Source organism: Chanodichthys erythropterus, chromosome 11 (assembly GCF_024489055.1).
Source record: "Chanodichthys erythropterus isolate Z2021 chromosome 11, ASM2448905v1, whole genome shotgun sequence".
Taxonomy (NCBI): Eukaryota; Metazoa; Chordata; class Actinopteri; order Cypriniformes; family Xenocyprididae; genus Chanodichthys; species Chanodichthys erythropterus.
Window position 1 is genome coordinate 18,720,600 of NC_090231.1, and position 17,315 is coordinate 18,737,914.

General features: G+C 38.8%; 1 protein-coding gene across 10 annotated transcripts in view; it reads right to left on the reverse strand.

Annotated features, from left to right (window-relative positions):
* Positions 1-17,315, reverse strand: part of tcf12 (transcription factor 12) — a 135,837-nt gene that overhangs the window by 42,098 nt on the left and 76,424 nt on the right. For 9 of the 10 annotated variants that reach the window (XM_067401943.1, XM_067401944.1, XM_067401947.1 and 6 more), the window contains one exon: positions 9,647-9,708. In XM_067401943.1, coding sequence (XP_067258044.1) covers positions 9,647-9,708 — 62 coding nt within the window. Of the gene's footprint in view, positions 1-9,646; positions 9,709-10,285; positions 10,309-17,315 lie in introns of those variants that run through there. The other variant, XM_067401952.1, reaches the window with a different exon arrangement.

The following is a 17,315-nucleotide window of genomic DNA, read 5'->3' on the forward strand; positions in this document are numbered from 1 at the left end:
AAATCTTTAAAATACCTTTATACTGTATGTAGCAAAATATAATTAAAACATTTTGGATTCAATAAAAGAGATCTAGTTGTACTACCTTACATAGTTTGGATGTCATATCTTTGTTTTTTATTATTATTAAGGCCTTTGGCCCGTCACATCACTGACCCATTTCTAAATAATTATAAGCTTAAAAAATAATATATGTATATATATATGTATATATATATATATATATATATATATATATATATATATATATATATATATACACAAACATATATATGTATACACTGTATATGAATCATGGTTCTACATTTTATTTATATATCCGGTTGTCTTTTCTGTGATTTTAGTTTGTGTCATGTTAAATGGTGCAGTAGTCAACAGCCGCTCTAATGCATGCTGGGTCTCCCAGTATGTGTCCTGTTACCTGATTCTTTCTATTCTCCGTTACTCTTTCATCCCCCTCCCCACACTGCTCTTTAACTCAGCAGACGATTAGGCTAATTGGGCTTTTTCTCTAATTGGCCTCTTAACCCAGTTTGGCGGGACGAGTGACAGAGTGGATGTTGGTCAAGGGTGCGATAGCCTGAGGGAAAACCATTTACAAACCTGAAGTCTATGCTAATCTCCAGGTCATCAGACGCAGGTTTTGGGGCCACTGTCTCTGCTCTCTCCTCACATAATTGGCTGTCCGTCGACAGGCTAGTGGCCCTGTCAACTTCATGGGCTCTATACCGGGTGTTTTGTCAAGTTAAGCTGGCACAGTTTTTTACAGGGTAGCTGACAGCTCCTGAGATCAGACAGATGGTTTAATGAGGCTTGAGCCGGCCACTGTCGTATATCCCCCTCCCCTGTTGGGTCTCTCATCCTTCACTCTTGTGGGCCCGCTGCTCCTTTAAGTGAGGATGTGTCCCTGGCTGTGTGTCGAAATGCCCTGGGGCCGTGATCGGGCCTGATCAATAGCAGTTCACCGTGAGCAGAAGGGGGTGGGAAGGGTGGGGGGAATCACTAGGTCAGACTGATTGGATCGATTTCTCCTTGGACTTCACTGAGCTGCTGGCACTCTCACATCAATAACTGTACAATTGTGTTCAGTAAAGAGAGAAAAGGGCAGAAAAACTCAAAGCTTCATTCATCGACCAATATCTGAAAATATCATACATTTGCCATCATGTTTCATATTTCATATCTGTGATGCTTTTTTACTTCTAAAGACTTTTCAGTACAAATTATATTAATAAATTAATTATATTTAATTACTACATTATTTAAAATTATAATATATAAAATATGTTATTTTTTATTTTATTTTAAATATGTTATTTATAGTTTAATAAATAAGTAATTTTTATTTGTCAGATCACTCCATTTTATACAGTTCTTAAATATGAATACATCGTACACAAGAAAATATATCCGATATCAAAGTCGGATAGAAGTCATAATCAAAGCCCCGGTCGTGGCTACAGAAGAAAGCGCTTAAAAATAGCTGCTGCTCCTCAAATTTAGCCTATTAAAACAAGGGCCATCAGATCGTGTGAAAATCAGGTTGGTTTCTCCTTTACTGCAGGAGGAATGAGGGGGAAAACGAGCTCTCCAAAGTGACAGGCTGTCAGGGAGGTGGCATCATTGACATTGACATGGCAAAACAGACTGACTAGTGTTGCCTTTATTCAATGATATGAAATCCTCACAGCAATATTATCTTCTTACTTTTAGCCGCAATGCCAAAACAAGACGGGGAAGCGCTGGGGTCAGATGAAAGACCGATGGAATACTAATTTACCACTCGAGAGAGAGTGAATTTAAGGGGGATTTACTGTGGTTTATTATACTGATGTGAAATTAGTCGAATCCTATTTAAAGATTACATTCAGAGAACTGGCGATTCCATGAAACTAAAGGGGATTAGAGAGATCTTTGTTAAATTGAATATAGAATGAATGAAAAATTTACATTTTTTGAAGAAAAACAATGCCAGGCTGTTGATAAACAGTTGCTAAGTAAAAAAGCCCTTAGTCATATTCAGGTTTCTAGATAGGTCTTGGGTCTATGGGATATTTTTCATCTGCCAGGTAAAAAATCTTAAGTCTGATTGCTGAGAAAAGTAATAATACACCTCTCGTCAACAAACCACTTTGTTTTGAGGTATCATTCATGTTCATTTTACATAGCGAGTTAAGACTTACGGTTTGGACTGTGTTCAAATCCCTAATACTAAGTATGAGCGATCACAACAGCGATATACTGACAAAAGCCCTGTTCATTTCCCGCCAGGGTATGAGTGTTTGGCCGTGTGTTAGCGGGTGAGAGGAAAATGACTGCCCACCGTGGTTTAGCCTTTAAAACAAGTACTCAGCTTACATGACAGTCTGGTCAATCTTGCGGATACTGAGAAGTAGTGTTCATTATAAGAGCACTTGACAGAATCACAGGGGCTTCTGAGCCCGCTCACATCTGAACAATCATCTTCCTGAGTGAAATGTCAGGCAGATTGGTGGAGATAATAGCAGTCATCTGTCAACCGCATCCTGCCGCAACAATCAGAATAATCCTCCACACAGGGGACGGGCGGAGAGCTTACCTACAGCCACCGTGCCGCTGAATGCAGCTCTCTACCGCTCGCCTCTTATCGCTTCACTATTTTCACATTTCTCATGTTTGGATCATGGCATTTCCTGCTGCTACAAGGTTAAAGATTGCAACAGTAGTGCAGCCTTCAGTGAGGTATTGTTAAATATATTGCAAAGCAAAGGAAAGCAACAAATTAAAAAAATATTTTAGGATGTATAATTTAAAAAACTGTTTAACAGTTTAAGCTCCTCTTTCCTGATCTAGTGTTGCAGACTTCGGTACCAAGTCGGTACTGAGATTTTAAAAATGTGACAATACCAGCATTTCCACCTAGCATGTTGAGCAGATTTTTAACCACCTCAGATTGGCCATTGTGTTCACGTGCTCACCAGATATGTCTGTGATTGGCTACAATGATCAACACTTCAAAAACACATTGTAAATAGACATCTTTTACGCTCTTCACCGAGCTCTTACACAGATACACTCGGGAACGTTTGAAAACAGGTGTCTATCAGTGGATCCTGGTCCTGGAACCATGATTATTGTAGCCAATCACAGACATATCTGTTGAGCATGTGAACACAATGTCCAATCAGAGGTGGTTAAGAATCTGCTCAATAGTGCTCAAAATGCAAGGGGGAAATGCTGGTATAATCACATTTTTAAAATTTCAGTACTGACTTGGTACCGAAGTTGGTACTTTTGACACAGATCAAGCAGTCCGGTTTTGATTCACTAAAAAGAATTGGCTCATAAGAGCCATTCACTAAAAACTATTCATTTATTTAAGAATCAAACTACACTGTTTGTGCTGTGTGATTCTGATTCACTATGAAGAACCACATCCTAAAGGGATAATTCATCCAAAAATTAAAACTCTATGATTGTATACTTTACGGCGAAACACAAAATAAGATATTTTCATTAATATATTTGTCTATATTTGTCTCTTTTATGGACAAAAAAAACCCAGACATTTCTCAATTATTTTCTGTTCTGCAGAAGAAATAAGATTGTACAGGTTTGGAATGACATGAGGGTGAGTAAATGATGACAGAATTTTACTGTTTGGGTGAACTATTCCTTTAAGAGTCATTTGTTTGGGCATCTGACTATATTGGTAGCACTGAATGGTTTTGATTCACTAAAGCCGAGTTCAGACTGCACGATTTTAGCCCCGATTTTGGCTCGCCGACAGGTTTTGAGAAATCTGCGACAAATGCCTGAAATCACAGGCAAAATGGTACTTGTTCCTGTGAGTGACAATCACGCAGTGTGAATGAGCAAAGATGCGATCTGAGAGAATTTCTGACGATGACCGACACCCGTGAGATATTTGGCATGCTAAATATCCGGACCTGTCAGCAATTCAAAATCCTGCTGTGTGAAAAGTGTTCTGACTGAAAACTACATCGGCGATGACTGACAGCCAATGAGAAAGCAAGATACATAGCAGCGGGGAGTTCGGGGAGGAGTTCCTCGCGTCTCCCCAACCATTTCCTCCTCCATATTCTTCTTTTCTTTTTCTTATATTCGCAGCAAATCAGTGCACAGGCAATTCGTATTGCAAGCTTCTTGCAGGCTACCATTTTTAATAATAATCCCAGTCTCGTGTGAGAACTCTGGTCTTGCACGTGTGATAGCGTGTTGTTTCCTTGTAACATCTCGCGTGTGTTTGGTTGTGAAACGTAGTTTGCGTGCCAGACATAGTTGTCGGCGATTCTTCCTATTGTAAAGCCATGCAGTGTGAAACCTTCTGTTGCCGATCGTGCAGTGTGAACACAGCAGCGACTGAATGCTGGCCAAGATAGTCATGCAGTGTGAAAAGAACAGTGACCCGACTACTATGAAAATCGTGCAGTCTGAACTCGGCTTAAAAAACTGGTTCATAAGAGTCATTTGTTCGGGAATGAAGCGACACGGTTTGCTGATTCACTATGAAAAAACGACTTGTAAATTGACATTTGTTCAAGAATTGTACTACATTTTTTTTTTTTTTTTGTTTGTTTCACCAACATTTGTTTGAGAATCTGACTACAATGTTCACAATGTGTTTCTAATTCAATATGAAGAACTGGTTCATAAGAGTCACTCATTTTGAAATCTACACTGTGTATGTGTGTTGTGCTGTAGATTCAGTAGCAGTGTTGCAATGCCTCTGTATAATATTGCAGAAAACAGAGTACTGTTGTACGGTGTTTGGTCCACATCAGCGAAATAATGCACATGCGAGAATCGTTAATGGTTCTAAATAAGCTGTTCTCACCTCCCAAACCTATGTGAAACCCGGAGTGTTTCAGATGAATTACTTGTTAGTAAAAAAAAAAAAAGCAGCCAATGAGAAGCCTGGCAGGCAGAGATACAGGGGCCACAGCTGGCTGAGACAGTTTGAATATTTAACTCAATAAAAGGTGTACAGTTCCACATCAGGTTCAAATGATGTGATAATACCTTGCTGAGGGAGAGGTTTAGCCTGCAAATGATGACAAACCTCATAAAACGACAGGCTGTTTGGTTTTGTGAAAATCCTGTAACCGCTTCCCATCACTGCCAAACACTTGATAGATTACTACTGCAGATATTTCCATTCTTGGCACTCGCTGTACAAATAGGGCCTTTTATTAGGTTCCGCAACGTGCATTGCTCAATTTTCGAAGCAGACTGGGTTATTAGGCGCCCGATTCGCGTATTAAAAACACTGCGTCTCCGATAATCTCTGCACCTGATAGTCATCTGTTTATATGTGCACGGCAGACGCGGTGGCCGTATTAACACGCGGGGTACAGAATATTAATGCAGCCACCCTGCAGCCCGCATTCTTCCCACATTCGCTCAGGAACCGAACGGCTTTTTCACTCTTCCTGTTTTTCTTCAGCGACTAGACAAACTGAGTCTCTGCCAGGCTCTGATCTGTGCAGCTGCAGGCCAGCATAAATTCCCCAGTTCCCACACAAAATGTCTGAACTGGCATTCCCTTTCAGAAAGCTCTTTTATGAATGAGCGAACGCGCCAGAGAGCTAGCCGTGTTTTCATTCGTTCTGACTAGCGCCATTCACTGATCGCAAACCGCACGGTGCTTTAAAAGGTTTGTTTGTGTGTTTCTCTTTTCCTGAGATGGTTGCAGCGCTCAGAGGACAAGGTTATTAAAGGGTCATTCAGGTCGAGGGCTGCGCTGACCTCACACTTAAGCTGGAGAGGAGTCTTCCTCTAATATCGTCTCTTGGCATTGGTATTAAATCTAATCTTAAATCCAAGACCCTGCATGCTAACTAAATCCTTCCTGCTAATGACCAGACACTGTAAAAAATGACTGTGATTTGAACTGTAAAAGACTATAAAAATGCTACATTAAAAACTGTAACAGATCTAATCTTACATTTAATGAAATTTTACATTAATATACTGTTTTTGTGTACTGTTTTTGGAAGAACAAAAAAAACAAATCATCGTGAAAAGGCATAAACTGACCTTCCAAGAATTCCCCTCTGTGACACTTCAAATTTGGAGTTTTTTCATTTTAATAATAATGTTTATACTTAGTTTTTGTTATCAGTTAAGTGCATTTTGTTTTATCTTATGATGATAAATCAACAGCTATTCTTCCACCGTCTGGCCAAACATCGTTCTTGTTGCTTAACTGCTCCATTCTGTGCCGATCCGGCCAAGCCGTTACGGATATGGTTTCATTTAACACTGTGGGGCTGATAACGGAGCTCCTTGCAATGTAATACAAATGAGTCAGTTTTGCCTTGGTAACGCTAGAGTTTACAGATGGTATGAGATGTAAATAGTGAATGCATTATGGAGGATGATCAGATATTTCTTTTTTTTAATTTTATTATTAACTTCTGTTTACTTTGCTCAAATAGCACGCCTGGGCATATACAGAGAAACCGGTAGCCAGACAACGGACAAGTGACCAATCCTAAGTGGCGACATTATTACAAACATTCTACAAGCATAATTGGCTAATTCCGGGCTGTGAATGATTTGTTAAGCCCAAAGTATACTTCGGCTGTGCAATGGTACTACGTTGCAATGGTGGATGTACCATTTTTCTTCTCTGATCCTGTCCAGCAAATGTCCCGTTTATGACACAATGTCTACTAAGAGTACAGAAAAAAATCGTACGGTGCATATGTCGAACTCGGTCAACTGCGCTGTCCGCGAGCCCTCCGGATGACGAAAATTACGTCATGCGGCTGAAGTATACTTTGGATTTAAATTGTGCCTTGCCAAGCTCAAGTGGTAATATAAAGCTGGGGACACACTTAACAATTGTAAGGCCGATTATGAATGTAATTTGCTACTTACGACTGATCATGCCCAAACGCGCTGAGTCAGAGCCAGCTGCGTTCAGTCGGTGTTTAAATTCTGTAAGTATTTAAATCTGCTTCAGTCGAAGGAAACAGTCTTCGTGTGTTGAGCCAAAGACTATAGAATAACACAAGATGTTTCACTCGTATTGTTTTGAATGGGAGAAAGTGTAACGCGCAATATGGTGGAATAAGTCCCGCCTTCTAAATAAGAGCCAATCGCCGACTGGTAAAGTCATCGCGACACTTCAGCGGCCGTTAGAATCACCGGTTTCTATAGAAACAGTCAGACGTTTTAGGTTTTAGGACATTTAGGTCTGCGCATGTGGATTAGCTTGATCCAGCCTGAAAAATACAGTTTTTTGTCATGATTCGAGCGTTTAGAAACTAAATTTATGAGCCGGTTAATGTTAGATTTCATTGGTGATTTCAAATATGTAATTTAATCGTAAGGTTGGCGAACAGTTTTGGAGAATTTGATGTTTCCCCATTCAAAGAGATTGCATGATGCCCAAGAGGCGTTTCAAAGATGGCCGCTGAGTGAAATGACTTGTCTTAAAGGGACTTTGGTTGAGCTCAGTCTTAAAAAGTTTCAGCTAGTCATTAAGGGTGCGTTCACACTTGTAGTTCGGTTCGTTTGGTCCATTTGGTCCGGACCAAAGAAGAAAAAAAAAAAATTTAGTCCTGGTCCGGTTAGCGTTCACATTGGCAATTTTATCACCGAACCAAAAGATACCGAACCTTCAGGCATAGGGATACATTCACAACGTGATTGGTCGGATTTTATGACGTATCGCCTATTTTCAGACGGAACTTACCGAACATCCAAAACAATGCTGTTTTCTGAGGTAAATGCGCTCGTTGTGTGTGCATAGCGGTGCGTAGCCTGCATGTGATGGTATTTTGGCCAGCTGGGAACTCGTGAAGAGCTTATAAAATGTGTAAAGTAGTCAAAACACCGGCGGGAATCCCTCCGTCACACACACAAATCATCTGCTGCGTGGAGACGCACATCTGATGCCTGTGATGGGCAAACTCGCGACTATGACAAGAAAAACCGACATGCGTGAGGATTCTGTCCTTTTTAGGGTCTCGTCTTCCTGTTTTTGGTTCGGTTACATGTCTTTGGTCCGGGTTGCGTTCATATATCATTCGAACCGCACCAGAGTTCGTTTGGAAGCGGACCGAGACCCATCTTTTCAGCGGCTTCGGTCCGCTTGTTTGGTGCGCACCAGGGTTCGGATGGCAGCGTTCACATATGTTCAAATGAACCGCACTATCCGAGCAATCGCACCAGGGTTCGTTTTAATCAAACCAAACATGACAAGTGTGAACGCACCCTAAGTGTGTCCCCGGCTTAACTCGACCATTTTGTACCATTCCTAGTACTGTTTGGCCCGATGTTGGAAAAGCGGCTAATATTTATTGCATTATTTCAGTGTTGTGTGTTACCATGATGCTGTGTGCACCTTCTATATATTTGCATTTCCCTCAGCTACCCCCCCAACATGGGGACAGGAGAGCTGTCAGTCAATAAATGTGAAAAAGTAACTTGCGTTACTTATTTGACTTAGATAAGTAACTTAGATATTTTGTAGTAAATTGAAAAAGTAATGTGTTACTTTACTAGTTACTTGAAAAAGTAATCTGATAACGTAACTCAAGTTACTTGTAATGCGTTACCTCCAACACTGGTTGCCAGTATACAGTGTTAAAAAACACATTTTAGTAGCAGTATGACCTTGCTAAATCAGCAGAAAAGGGCTGTTGGATTTACCTGTTTAAAATGTTTTTGAATGTTTTATTTTTATTTTACAATTTAAAATTTACAGGTTGTTCTGTAAATATATTTACATTTTTACTATATTTTTACAGAATTATTCTTGCAACCACAGCTGCCATTTTTTTTCTGTAAATTCAACAAGATTTTTTTTTTACAGTGCAAGTATAGCACTAATATGCAACACAATCTATCGAAGACTGCACTAGCATAGAAAAGAGTTTATATCTTGGTTTCCCAGTAGTCATTACAACAGGTTGGAGAGGGGGCGAACAAAATGTAAACAGAGCAAAAGCACAAGCATCAGTCAATTAAAAAATGTAGAGGGAAAATGTAAAGGGTGGGGGGTCTCCAATTATACTCTCTGACTGACGTCAACCGTGTCAGAGAGAATGAACAGGCAAGAGAGAGGGAGAGCGGGAGCGTGGTGGTGTGCTCACACAATCCTGTCTTTGTTTGGAACATCTGTGAGGCTGAGGGAGGGGAGCAGGGCTGGGCTCTGTGACCCTGCTTTAATGGAAGTGCTGAAAGTCATGTTTCAGTGTGCTGAAGGCCTGCTCCCTACACACAACACATTCATAAACACTCCCTCTAAATCACAGAGCTGGGTCATATTAAAAGCTATTAAAAAGCATTCAGATTAAAAGCATCCAGACTCCACAAAACACTCTTTCAACATTGTCTGATGAGAAAAACTGACCGGAAACTATAAACAAGGTTCCCATATCTTTAGACAAAAGGATTTTCCAGAATTTTTGATGACTTTTCCCAGTTATTTGAGATGAGTAGATGATTTTGGTACCACTTTACACTTTTTTTGTTAACTACCAATTAGCCATGTGTTGGAATATTTGGCATGTTCACTTTCAACACTTTGGTAGTTGTGATGAATCAGGGGCTAAGTGAGAAACCTGCAAGATTCACACAAAAGCATAAACTACATAAAATATGTTATTAAAAGTGAAGTTGTGGTTTTTACCTGGCATCCAGAGACGCCTGGCTCTCTCCCATAGCCAGAGAATGGAGGCCTCTCAGATTTGCCTATGGATAAACAAAGACACGTACAATCAGAACAGCACCACACACATTAAACAAAAACATTAATCATGTGAAAAACAGGAAGTTTTAAAAACAATAACTGCCAAAACTCACACATTATGTGTGAGTTTTGGCATTTGAAGACTGCAAAAGGTCAGAAAAGCCTGAATTATATTTCATATTTCATCCATAAGGTGCATATGGGCGGGCAGGGCATGTCCGACAGTAAACTACAGGGTCAGTAGGGTCTCAGTCAACGATACTAATCCATCTCGATACTTTTCTTGTCGCAGAAACGGCCCGTGAGCTTTCAAAGGGCAAATAAAAAGTGCACAGCACACAGCCGTATGAATCATGCACTTCACAATATCTAAACTCAGCAGTTTCAAGCTCTCTGTGAGAAAAACACAAGACTCCTAAAGGAAAATGATAAACAACTCTAAAAACATCATATATTATACTTGTCAGACTTTCAAACATTAGAACAAACACAGCAGTGAAGCTAAATTCTGTTTACTCCAGGGAAAAGGTAAATATTTTTGTAACTTAAATTGGGATACCAAAAGTATTTGAGCTACACCTTTAGCATTACGTGCTTCAGGTTCGGTTCTGCTGCGCTCAGGCGCATAAAGCCACGTGTTTGCAAGCGTGCGAGTTCCTGTGCTGGCGTAGCCTCCCGAAACAGCCGTAATCAGGTACAGTGGTTTAACTGAAAACGCTGCTTCCCCTTGTGGTGTAAACTGATCTCAATCGACGTGATATAACATTTGAGAGTTTGCACTCCTGCAAAGGAAGAGGGAGTATAGTTGTGGGTAAACTATTGTGTTCCCTCCCCCTCAGTCACCACAAAAGAATAAAACATCTGTCTTTCAGCGACTTTAAAGGTTAGGAGGCTTTTTTTCCTCATCCTGACTTCCTGGGCTGCTACTCAGCTAGGTTTAGGTTTCTGAGTTTGTGGCGTACACAAACTCGCACACAGGCAGCCTTTCCTCTACAGATGCACTCGTGTCCAGCATTGAAATATTCATTTACAGCATGTGTTTTGTCACACACTCTGTGTCCACACTGAATAATTTATAAGACCGCATTGTTGTTTTAGATCCTGGCAGAGCTGGAAGCGCTACTTATGAAAAACATCCTCCCTCGGTCTGGGTCTCTCCGATGCAGCGAGCAGTTGCACGCATGGTTTGGCATGCTCTCGTGCAGCCTAACCCAGCCATGCGCTGTAACATGTCAAGGGACCTTAATGCGATCAGCGCCGTAACCTCAGCCACTAAGGAGGAGTCCCAGAGGATCTGAACGGTAAACATGCATTTAACTGTCTAGCATGCCAGAGTGAACGGATGATCTGCGATAACAGCAATGGAAGAGCCAAACAAAGAGAAGCACCTATGCACCTGACTGCACACATACACCCACATACTGTCAGAGTCATAAATTATAACAGTTATATTATAAGTCAATGAGTTTTTTTTCAATGAGTTTCTGCTACAATGACATCTTTCACATATATCACTATAAAATATGTAATATATATATAGTTATTAAACTATAGTTATTAAAATATGTTATATAAACTATACATATACAAAATAAACTATATTTTCTAATTTCAGTTTATTTTAAAATTGTTTTATAATTTACTATAATATATATATATATATATATATATATGAATGAATATATTATATACATACACAAATAAAATGTTTGAGTGTGTGTGTGTGTGTGTGTGTGTGTGTGTGTGTGTGTGCTTTTGTTTATATTACATTGTGGGGACCAAATGTCCCCATGATGTAATATAAACCTGAGTTCACCTACATCGTGGGGACCAGCCAGCGGTCCCCACAATGTAAATGGGTTTATAAATCATATAGAATGAGTTTTTGTGAAAAAGTAAAAGTTTGCACAGTTTCCTGTGAGGGTTAGGTTTAGGGGTAGGGGCAGGGTAGGGGGATAGAATGTACAGTTTGTTCAGTGTAAAATGCATTGAAGTCTATGGAAAGTCCCCACAATTCACAAAAACAAACATGTGTGTGTGTGTGTGTGTGTGTGTGTGTGTATGGGAGGAGGAGGAGCGGATAAAAATAAGTGTGAAAAAATGAACCGGATGAGGGGAACAGAAAATTAAGAATGACTCCGAGAGCTGTGGAGGAAGAGGAGACCCATGGGGGCCTGATATTCAGAGAGAAAGTGAGAGAACGAGAGCGAGTGGTGGAAAATTATTGGGCGTGCATTCAAAACACAGAGCGTTCCAAAAGCTGAAAGCATCCAAAGGCGAAGAAAGGCAAAGCAAGGGGGGGAAAAAAGTCTCTCGGAATGTTAAAAATCAACAATGTAAGACAGCTCTTCCACTGCTATAGCAATTTGTTTAAGTGTTACTGGCGAGTGTTTGTGCCAAGCAGGCTGCTGGCTGCGGCGCTGATGTTTGAGGAAGCAGTGCCAGCTAGCGCAGCTGTGCGGCCACTGCCCCCACCCTCAAACACACACCCCTTCCTTTCCTATACACGCTCGGCCAAGACACTCTTGGAGACAGAAAGAGAGAGAGAGAGAGAGTTCAGAGAATATGCAAGACAGCAGGTGAGAGGAGAGTGTGTGAGTGTGAGGGGAAGTGACATTGAGTACATGTGTGAGAAGAGTCACTAGGGGGAATTTTTCCAAAAATGAACTGCAAGAAGTGGGCGTCAAGGCAGCTGATTAGCCACGTCCTCTACAGCCCGGCAAGGCCCTTTCTCCTCCTTTTATCTCATCACGCCCTCCTCCTCCTCCTCTTAGCTGAAACGATGACAGACGGACGAGGGGGGGTGGGTGGGGGATGTTGGCCTGATCAATACCCTCCTCGCTGCTTCTCCTGGCCTTCCCTTTCTGCTCGCCTACCCCTGCACCACGACACATCATACATTATAGAAGCGGGATCTGACTGCGGATGATGAATGTTCCGGCCTCGTTGGGCTTTAAGGGAAGGGGTGGTGCCGGGGTGGCTGACGTGGGGAACGGCAGCAGCACCACCGCACGGGGAAGCGCGGAGGTTAGCCACCGTGCTATAGGTTATCAATGCCCCTGCTGACTCACAGCTAATGAGTGTTCTAGTCACACAATCTATCAAACAGGTGACTGGGGACCCTGGAGGAGCAGGGGATGTTTACAGGGAACGGCCGTAACAGAATGAAACTGATGAGGTTATGAAGTTTGATGAGAAAAGGCTATGCCAGGAAAACCATGGGATCACTGAAGATTGAAGACAAGTCAGCTAGAGATGTGTTTAATGTTTGGGCAAGTAGCTGATATAATAAGGATCAGTGCTGCTGAAGCAAGGAGTCTGCTCATTTACATAGACGTTCAAAAAACTAGGAGAGTTGGAGCATGTGACCTTGTCAGTCAGCAGGGAAGCGTTAACGGCCCTACCAACTCGACTCCCTGCCGAGATAACAGCTCCTGCAACTCACCACATGGCCTCTGGGAACAACAAATACCCTGGAATTTCTTGGTGGCTTTTAGCTCTATATTGGTACCATATTAGTAATATTATATATATATATATATATATATATATATATATATATATATATATATATATATATATATATATATATATATATATATATATATATATATATATATATATATATATATATATAGGTATATATATAAGGTATATATATATATATATATATATATATATATATATATATATATATATATATATATATATATATATATATATATATATATATATATATATATATATATATATATATATATATCTCCATCAAGATTCCGCTGGCTTTTTTTTTTCTGTTTTTGCTGCCTAAAATGACTGAATTTGTGGCGACTTATCTAAAAATTTGAAACTATACCACAGACAACATTCTAACATTTTTTATTACTTTTCTGACCTCTAGAACTTGTGAGGCTCTGTAATTTCTAAAAAGAGAATATTGGTAATAACTTTAATATAATATAATATAATATAAAACTATTTTAAACCCCAATAAAAATTGCAGAGCTTAAATCATAAAACTAAGCATTTAAATATCATCTTAGAAATTATTGGGAGATATAGAGTGACAACTGATATTTAGACCCTATATGCATTTTATAAACGCAGTCTGCAATACTCTTATAAAAATATCATTAATTTACATTTTTTAAATAACTGCACCAAATTGCTATTTTATATCTGAATAAAATTGAGCTGTTTTCCCCCCTTCATATTTTCAATATATCATACTATATGGGTCATAAAAGCCAGACGTTTCATGTATTGTATATTTAATTGTGCGTGCTAATTCATGATTTTACATTTAATTGTCCCTCCTTCAACACTCATTTAAAGTTAATCTTTAGAAACACTCATAATTTAATAATACTGTTTTGTAATCTTCAGCAAAACTCAAAATGAACATACATTTTCATACCATACATTATAATGTTGTAATGCTTCAATTCACAAGTAGCATTTGAAATTATTCTTTTTTTTTTTTTTTTTTTATAAGCCATTTATCAGTTATCAACCATAACATGAAAATATTATTTGTATTGGTCAAAATTGTCATATTAGTTCTTTTCTACAATCAACACAACTGCTTCATATTCTCTTTAAAGAGAAACCAAACCAAAGTGAAATCAGTGATTTTAAAAGCACAGCATGTAAGAGTTTTGGAATAAAATATCCAAAAACCACTAGAACAATGTTATATATTTTGTTGACATGTAGTTGTTAATGCAGAGTACTTTAATACATGCATGTGTGCTATTGTTAACTAGCAGTTATCTGCAAGAGGTTTGATTTAAAGGATTAGTCCACTTTCAAATAAAAATTTCCTGATAATTTACTGACCCCCATGTCATCCAAGATGTCCATGTCCTTCTTTCTTCGGTCGAAAAGAAATTAAGATTTTTGATTTATTCTCCTTATAGTGGAATTCAATTGGCCCCAAATGGTTGAAGGTCAAAATTACAGTTTTATTGCAGCTTCAAAGGGCTTTAAACAATACCAGACAAGAAAAAAAAAAAAAAAAAAAAAAAAATATATATATATATATATATATATATATATATATATATATATATATATATATATATATATATATATATATATATATATATATATATTTTTTAACCATAGACGCTCGTCTTGAACTAACTCTCTTCTTCTCCTCTATTAGAATTCCGGCAGTGTAGGCGCTGCTAAGTGTATTACTGCCCTCCACAGGTCCAAATTTGAACTAAACTGTCATATACAATATGCTAGTGCAAGTATACACTTAGCAGCATCTACACTGCTGGAATTCTAATAGAGAAGAAGAAGAAGAAGAAGAAGAGAGCTAGTTCAAGACAAGTGTCTGTGGATAAAATGTATATAATTTTTTATTTTATTTATTTTTTTTTAGAAAATGGCTGATCATTTCGCTAGATAATACCCTTATTCCTCGTCTGGTATTGTTTAAAACCCTTTGAAGCTGCACTGAAACTGTAATTTTGACCTTAAATTGTCTGGAGGCCATTGAAGTCCACTATAAGGAGAATAATCCTGGAATGTTTTTATCAAAAACCTTCATTTCTTTTCGACTGAAGAGAGAAGGACATGGACATCTTGGATGACATGGGGTGAGTAAATTATCAGGAAATTTTTATTTGAAAGTGAACTAATCCTTTAAATTGATGTTTCTAGTTAACTTATGTAAGTTAATTTTATATTAAGAACTTTTTTTTTGTGGACTCAAATTAAATAAGTTCACAAATGTATTTTTGTATGATTGTTTTGACCAAGTTAAACACAACTGCGTAAACCCACAATTTGAATTTGTCAAATTAAGTGACCTGTATGAGCAGTAACTCAGGACGTGCAGCTATTTCATTACAATGAAATAAAACAATGTGAACTCAAGTAACCAAATATATCTGTAGTATAATAGTTCAGGGAACGAAATAGACAATAAATGTAACTTTAATCGTAAAATAAACATAAACAACAAAACAAAAGGAGTGGCAGCAACCAAAAATTCTCATCCTAATGTTGTTACAAACCTCCTGTATGACTTTCTTATTTCTGTGGAAAATAAATGTATTTTGAAGAATATTTTGGTCTAAACAACATTGGACCTATTGACTATTGAAATATAGTATTTTGTGTTCCACAGAATAAAGTCATAGGTTTGGAACAAAATGAGGGTAAGTAAATCATGACACAAATTTTCATTTTTGGGTGAACTATCCCTTTAAATGAGTTTCATGTTGATTTGGCTTCCAGAATGCTTTATTGCAATACATGAAACGTTGAGAAATATCAGAGGCAGTTGGTTTACTGATCACACCTCTACCATTTTTGAGTGAATATTTCAATTTCAACAACAACAACAGTTAGTAGTTATGAAATGCCCACTGTTATCGAGATGTATTGAGTTGGTAAGTGAACAGCTGGTTTAACAGTTGCAGCTCTTGTAGGTCAGTTGAGACACTAAGCACAGACTAGTTCTGTCACCAATATGTCATTGAACAAGGCACTTAACAATTGGATTGTACAGGTGCACTCTCACTGTTCATGCTTCTGATGCCTATGAGCTTTCAAATAAGATTTCACCCTCACAACCTTTATAACAAATAAAAAGAAGACGTTTACACTAATACTCAGACCTGTAGAGATCATCAAGACCAAGAGAACAATATACATTGGAAAAAGAAAATGACCATGTCTTCTGTTGGCTATCTCTCACCACAGGCCTGTGTTATCGCAACCAAGCTCTTAAAACAGTCTTCATATCAGCCCTCCTTGATTTGCGCTGAGTAGAGAGAGAGAGAAAATAAAGCAATAGTCTTCTGCGGCATCACATGGCAATGCTTGTCAGCAACGGTGTTTTTCACCCTGTCTCTCAGGGGAAAACAGGGGCTGTACTGGAGGAGTGATGGATGGAAGCGAAAATGAATTCATCAATTTCCCTGTGAGGAACTGCGAGAAGCAACAAGGAGACGTCCAGGTGTTGACATGCGTGTCCGTGTGGTGTGCGCCTGACATCATGTGTTTATGCACACACACACCTGTAGGCAGAGTACATGTTGCAGACCATGACGTAACACAAGTGCAGTAGCTTTATTACAACGGTTGCGATTTTACCAATCAAACTAGCAGTATATCGTTAATACAATCTGAATAAAACTTGTATAAACAATAACAACATTATATAAAATAAATTATTCTATCCACCTTATTCTATCCACCTTAAAAATTTGGGGGTAATTTTTGATACGAATCAACATTTGATTCTCACGTACAAAACACCGTTAAAAATTCATATTTTCAACTAAGAAATATTGCAAGACTGCGCCCCCTGCTATCCTTCACTGTTGCTGAAAAACTCATTAACACTTTTCTTTTTTCAAACATCGATTATTGCAATGCACTTCTTGCTGGGGTCCTGAAATCTACCTTAAATAAATTACAATCCGTTCAAAATTCAGCTGCTAGGATCCTGACAAGGACCAGGACCAGGGATCATATCTCTCCAGTTTTAGAGTCTCTACACTGGCTCCCTGTCAGGTTCCGGATTGATTTTAAAATTCTTATGCTGACCTACAAGGCCTTACATGGAATGGCTCTGCATTATTTGTCA